Below are 6792 nucleotides of genomic sequence, written 5' to 3'. Positions count from 1 at the left end.
CTGCTCTCTGTGATGCTGACAGGCCTGACAGAGCCGGTCACCATGTTACAACACTCACGTTACAATAAGTGTTCCAGCCTTTCCCCATGAGCACGAGTCATCTGATGCTGCAGGTTGCCCGTAAAATCACACCAAGTTTCTTCACTGGGGCTTTCCAGTTGGCGCTAGTGGTCAAGAACCCGCTTGCTAATGCAGGAGATGCAAGAGACCTGGGTTCAATCCCTGGGTCGGAAAGACCCCCTGAAATAGGAAATGGCACCCCACTCCAGTATTCTTGCCTGGAGAATCCCATGTATAGAGGAACCTGGTGGGCTACAGTCCATGGGGCTGCAAAGAGTTCGATACAACTGAGCAAGTTTCTTCACTATGTGAGATATTTATAATTTGAAGATGCATTTGTCTGCTCTCTCTCTCTCCCCAGTGAGATCCTGGGGCTCTTCCTTTCAGGTTATATTGCCACAACATGATTCGGATGTTTCCAGAATTTAGGATCAGAATCGTAAGTGTCTTTGGACCGCCATATTGTACTCCAAGCCCTGGTACCACCTTGGGAGTTAAACGGAACCAACATCCTAGTGAGGTGCTGCTCAGCTGACCCTCTTGCTCTAGAGTGTTCTGCCACCTTTCAGGTCTCTCTCTACAACTTGGTTTCCTGATTGGTCTTCTCTAAACCCCGCAACATGGGCTTTTAACAGGCAAACACACAACTTTCTCTAGCCTAGCCACTAAAAGACTGTTAACTTAACCTGAAACAGGCTATCTGGGTGGTGCACGCGCGCACACGCACACACACACACACTGTGTGTGTAGGTGACCATCTAAGTGGCCCCATACACTAGGGTCGATTTGCCAGAAAAATTTTCCCATAAGACAAAACATCCTTTCTGCAGAAAGACAGCAAGTTTGGGTCAAAGCCTGCTACCACAGGCCAGCAGATTCATAACTAGTCCTAAGGTCACAAGACACACTCCCCGGGCGGAGCTTTTCTCCCGCCTGCTCCCCCTAGGGCCCTTACTGGCCTTCACCTTTCAGCCCACGAAGTCCTCCCCAGTATCTCACTGGGTCTCCCAAAGTCCATTCCCTCCAGTTTAGAGATGAGGACACGGGTCTGTTGGATGCCCTGGAGCCCAAGCCACTTCTCAACCTTTCACATTCACAAGATATTGGGTAGGTGAGGAATTTCTAGGATGTTATAGAGGACTGTCAAAAGATTCTTCTGCTTCCTGTGTCTCAAAGACATGGTGGACAGCTGTGGAATGAAGTCTAAAGGGATGGAGGGGTGGTGGGTTCGGAGTACGGGCTACCCCGGCGAGCCTGCAGCAAAACAATGGTGGTTCACAGAGGACACCTGGCCAGCCGCCTCTGGGTGCTGACACTCTGGTCCACAGGTGCCCAGTGACTATGGGTGCTGGCCCAACCTTGTGCCCCCAGGTGTCTGCAAGGGACCCCACTCTACCCCTAGGTGCCACTGAGGGCCCAGAGTCCACCCGGCCTCCAGCCTTGTACTGCTCTGCGCCATGACGCTGTCATAGGGCGCACCTGTGGAGCCTCTGGCCTGGCTCCACGCGCTTCCAAGTTACCCTGCAGCAGCTGCCTCCGCGAGTGGTATCCAGAGTGAAGCCAGAGGGCCTGGGCATCACCTTCAGGCCAAGGCGCTACAGGGAAGGAACAGCGCCCCCAGCGGCGGCCCGCCTCCTAACCGCCGGCCCCCGCCCGCCTCCCCAGGCTGAACTGTCTTGAGTTCCTTCGCAGCCGGTTTCCACTGGTGGGCGTACAGGCTGGAGCAGACTTCCACACAGAGGATGCCCTCCGGATCCTTTGCACACTTATAAGGAAGATGGGTGCATTTCCACTTGGCATTTTATAATAGGAGCCCTTGGGAACTTATTATCCAGGGAGGAATGAAGAGACAGACAATCTGATTTCCTGCCTGTGGAACATTCTACTAACTCACGTAGCATTACTGTGAAACAAAGTGACCACAGTTTTCTCTCTCTCTGCGCTGTTTAGTCACCTTCAGTGTACTCCCTTTAGTATGCAATTTCACAGAATATCTCACAGAGATGAAATTCACTGTGCGATTTCCTAGCATATTTCAAGGAGATGAAATTTTGGTTTCTGTTTTAGAAAAGGTCTCCTTGATCAGTCAAAATGAATTTCCACAAGGGATGAAGGAGCACATTTGCAAACCACCAAATCAAATTTTTCTGAAGATGGGCCTTAGGGTTTATGCTTTTATGATTATGGACAAGAAAAGCAAGCCAAACAGATGCCAAGATGTCATACCTGCAGGCCAACCACCAGGTTTTTAAGGAAAATTTGTATTGGCATGGAACGTACACTGACCCTCAAGATGCTGGGTCTTTTATTGTGAGGTGTAAATTCAGAGGGAACATTTAAAAAATCTCATATTGTTGCTTCAAGGGAGCAATTATCAGGCCACAAATTTGAAGGTTTCTTTGTTTCATTCCAAATTTTCAGGAGGTTATTAACACAGCTTTGCCCCTATGCTTTCCTGTTGGGCTGCACAGAGCTTTGGTCTTCCAGTATTTTCCAAACTGGTAAAGAATAAAAAGAGGGGCAGTTTGTCCCCGAGGCAACTTACCTGTGCTGGCTGCTCCTTCATTGTTCCTGAGTCTGTTTTAAGACCCTCCCAAAAAGAGGAGTACTCGACGGTCCTGACAGCTGAGACTTTCAGTAAACCTTTCCCTACAAAAAAACTTTAGGCTCAAAATCTGAAAATCGTCTCTTTTGTCACATTTTCCTTCCAAGTTTCTCATGTGTTGCCCTTCCCACCATCATGCCAGCTACACCTTTTGGAAATGGAGCTTCAACTGTATGGATTTCTAAAATCCCTTTGCTGGGCAAAATCTTAGATTTAGTGGGCCACAGGGAATACACAACTGTGATGGCTAGCACAGCTCCATAATCGAGCGTTTCAAAGGTGGAGAAAAACAACTCCAAATATTCACTGGTGAACGTCAGGATTGTTCTTCGAGGGCTTTGTGACACATAATGGAAAACACTGTAATTACCGTTATTAAATTTAATACCCCAAACAGATGGTGCTCCAGTTTTTTTCCCCCCCAAAATGGACTGCTCACCTGATTGGAAAATTATTTCTGAGTCCTTACTTTAAACTCAGTTGCTTAACTTCTGGTACACCCAAACAAGAGTTGGTCTGTGTCCCTTACTTTGGAAATCTAACCATAAAATCATTCCTACTTTCTCCTGATTGATACTTAAGGATCAAAAATTACCCGTCTTTACTTGAGGAATTACTGTTACACTGAGCCCCAAATTGTCAGGAAATGCTGCTGCTGCTATGTCGCTTCAATCATGTCCAACTCTGTGCAACCCCATAGACGGCAGCCCACCAGGCTCCCCAGTCCCTGGGACTCTCCAGGGAAGAACACTGGAGTGGGTTGCCATTTCCTTCTCCAATGCATGAAAGTGAAAAGTGAAAATGAAGTTGCTTATTCGTGTCTGACTCTTAGCGACCCCATGGACTGCAGCCTACCAGGCTCCTCCATCCATGGGATTTTCCAGGCAAAAGTACTGGACTGGGGTGCCATTGTCAGGAAATGAGGATCTGCTAAATTAAGGTGGTGTTCTAATATCCCCTTGGTTAAAAGGATGGATTCTTGTGGACATTTATCTAGATTTCTCTGAAAAAGATTTGCACAGCCTCCCACCTAACTCTACCTTCCAGTACATTCCTAAGGACCCCTAAAAAGCTTCTGGCTCCAGTCTGTTTTGAGCCTACACCCCAGAACTGCCAGAAGGGCAGAATTCAGCAGCTCAGGTTCAGCTCTAAAAATCCATGATTCCAGTGATGGTAGTGGGATTTTTTTTCTTAATAAACAACAGGCATACATTGAAGAAATCATTGGAAGCTCTGTTTTAAATCCTTGTTGAAACCACATGATGCAGAAATAAGTCCACCTTACTTTGACTTTGAAAATATTTTATTTGAATAGTAAATAGTTATACAGTTGAAACAGTTCTATTGAAGCTTTCTATAAATAGCTAACAATTAAGAAAATAATGTATGTAGAAAAGAGATTGCATTTAAAAGTAAGAGCTGTCGGTTGTACGAGGGCCCCAGGGGGGAGGGGCTCCAAGCAGAATAAAATGGTAGGTTGTCTGTAATTCGCTCAGATAGGTATAAAAGTTAAAACTTTTAACAGATCCCTTTAGAAAAAGGCTCTCTTCTAAAATGCACAGTGAAATGTCAAGAGTGGCAGGGGGAGGGGGGAAGCGCACCAAAAAATATGCAATCAAATAATATCATAATCTTCATAATTAATATAAATAAATAAAGAATAAATAACAATTACTCATAAATCAACATATACATTTAGAGGGAACTCATATAGTCCTACCTCAACAAAGATGATCAAACTGAAAAGACTTTTGTGAAACACTGAGGCAGTTTCTACAGCATCTTCTGAAAATTCCCAACCCTCCCCCCTAAAAACAATCCCAAACAGACAACGTTCAAGGCATTTGTGGCTAGACTAAAGAAAACTCTTTTTTTTTTTTTAAGCAATTCGATTTGTTCACATACAAAAAGGTAAAGCCAGACTCCAGCAGTTCACAAGCCATAATAAAGCTAATCATGTGGGGAGTTCAATTTACAGCCTGTGAAATATAAAGGCATTTATTCCTCAAGATTCACCCAAAACAACCCGTAGGCTACATACATAGAGAGCAGAGATTGGTAGGCGAGAGCAAACCGCATTTCTAGACCATGAACACAGCGAATACTAGCAAGAAAAACATTTCCCCTCCAAGGGGAGGCTTCCAACCACGAGACAAACGCGTACAGCTTTTCTCCCTTGTACAAAAAGAGATTGGCTCCTGTTGCGCCATGGTGCGGGGAAGAAGGGGACACAACGCAAAGTGGGGGGGGGGTGTCCAAAAGGAGTCACAACGAGAGGATGGGGTTACCGTCACGCCACACCGAGAGAAGCGGAGACCACACTTTCACCGGGGGTGGGCGTCCCCGGCGCGGGCGCGGTGTCTGAGCGCGCTCTTTCCGTGGGTCTCCAAGCGAAGGCACGGTTCGGGGGCCCGGGGTGGAGGGCGCGCTCTAGCAGGCCGGACGCACGGGCACCTGCAGGAGGATCACCTGTCTGTTCTCGGACGGGTGGCACTTGTTGATGTGCCTCGTGAGGCCGGGCGAGCTGTAGAAGGTGGCCGGGCAGTACTTGCAGGGGAACACCTGGGCGGCGTGCAGCAGGCGCAGGTGGCGCTCCTGGGCGCCTTTGCTGGGGAACGTCTCCCCGCACACCGGGCACAGGTGGCACTCGGCGGACGCACTCAGGCCCAGCACGCCGGCCGCCTCGCCGTCGCCGGCCGCCTCCTGGGGCACCTTCTCGTCGGGCCCGGGGTACAAGGCCAGTAGGTCCTCGGCCGGGGGCGCCGGCGGCGGCGCGCCCTTGGCCTGCAGCGCCTGGTGGTGCGCCAGCAGGTGCTTGCGCAGATAGGCCTGGCGGCGGAACTTCTTGGCGCAGTGGTGGCACTCGTAGAGCCCGTCCTCGGAGCCCGATTCGGACACGCCGCCCGGGCTCGGCGTGTCGCGGTCGCTGCCACCGCCGCCTGTCGCCTCCCGCGCCTCCGCCCGGGCAGGAGTTTCGGGCTCGCACGCGCGGGCGGCGGCGGGCGCAGGCCGCGGTTTGTGCCAGCGGCGATGCGAGGCCAGGTTGGCCGGGCAGCTGAAGACCTTGGCGCACTCGGGGCAGCGGTACTCCACGCGCACGATCCGCGAGCACTTGTGCTGTGCCAGCGCGAAGGGGTCGGCGTACTCCTCTTTGCAGAGCTGGCAGATGAACTCGCCCAGCGGCCGCGCCGCACCCCCCGCGCGGCCTCGCGGCGCCTCCACCGGACCCTCCTTGATCTTGAGCCCCAGCACGGGCGACGTGGTCACCTCGTCCTCGAAGTGCAGCTTGCGGATGGCTTTGGGCTTCTTGGAACCCGGGGCCTTGGCTACCTTGGCGGGCGGCTCTGCGGCAGCCGCGGCGGAGGCTGGGGGCGAAGGCCGCTTGCCCGGGGGCCGCAAGGCGGCGGCGGGGGGCAGTGGGGGACCAGGCCCCGGGCCGCGGGCCGCCTCGGCTGCCGCCGAGAAAGCCGTGCCCATCTTGAGCTCGGCGGGCGCGAAGAGCAGCGGGTCGCCGCTGCAGGTGCCACCACCTCCGGCGCCGTTGGCCCCGCCGCCGCCGCCGCCGCCGCCGCCACCCACGAGCAGCGCGGCGGGCGTGGGGAAGGACTCGGCCGAGACCGGCGAGCCGAGGTTGAAGCTGCGCTCGAAGTACTTGTGCTTTTCGTGCTCGCGGCTCACGGGCCGCGTGGGGCTGTAGAGCGGCGCCGGGTGCGCGGCCTCAGGGTTGCCGAAGTGCGCGGCCCGCAGCCCTGGCGGGGGTGGCGGCGGGCCCGGCGCGCAGGCGAGCGCGGCGGCGAGCGCCGCATGGGCGCGCTCGGTCGGCGGCGGCGGCTGCAGCGGGCCCGGCACCGGCCCCGGGCCGGGCGCCGGGGGAGAGGCGCGGGCGCCCCCGCAGCCCGGCAAGAGTAGCAGCGCCCGATCGCCGTCCTCGCCGCCGCGGATCCGGTAGGATACCGGCGTGGACTTCTTGCTGCGCTTCACCAGGAAGCCGCGGGGCATGTTGGCGCGGCGCGAGGGTGAGGGCGAGGGGCTGGCTCGGTCCCACCTCCGCGCTCGGCCCCGGCGGCCCTCAGTGTCCCCGGCGCATGGCCCGGGCGCGGCGGCGGCGGCGGCGGGACTCGCGTGGC

At 53.9% G+C, this 6792-nt stretch overlaps 1 protein-coding gene across 1 annotated transcript; it reads right to left on the bottom strand.

Annotated features, from left to right (window-relative positions):
• Positions 1 to 4964: 4964 nt before the first annotated feature.
• On the bottom strand, positions 4965 to 6792 carry INSM1 (INSM transcriptional repressor 1). The gene has a single exon (XM_070801050.1). It carries the CDS (start codon positions 6662 to 6664, stop codon positions 5096 to 5098), a length of 1569 nt encoding a protein of 522 aa, XP_070657151.1. The 5' UTR covers positions 6665 to 6792; the 3' UTR covers positions 4965 to 5095.

Source organism: Bos indicus, chromosome 13 (genome assembly GCF_029378745.1).
Source record: "Bos indicus isolate NIAB-ARS_2022 breed Sahiwal x Tharparkar chromosome 13, NIAB-ARS_B.indTharparkar_mat_pri_1.0, whole genome shotgun sequence".
In the NCBI taxonomy this organism is placed as follows: domain Eukaryota; kingdom Metazoa; phylum Chordata; class Mammalia; order Artiodactyla; family Bovidae; genus Bos; species Bos indicus.
Note: the sequence above shows the minus strand (reverse complement) of the source record. Positions and strands in the feature narration are given on the sequence as shown.

Bases quoted from the DNA above. Each gene is read 5' to 3' on its own strand.
- INSM1 (XM_070801050.1), bottom strand. From the start codon at position 6,664: ATGCCCCGCGGCTTCCTGGTGAAGCGCAGCAAGAAGTCCACGCCGGTA.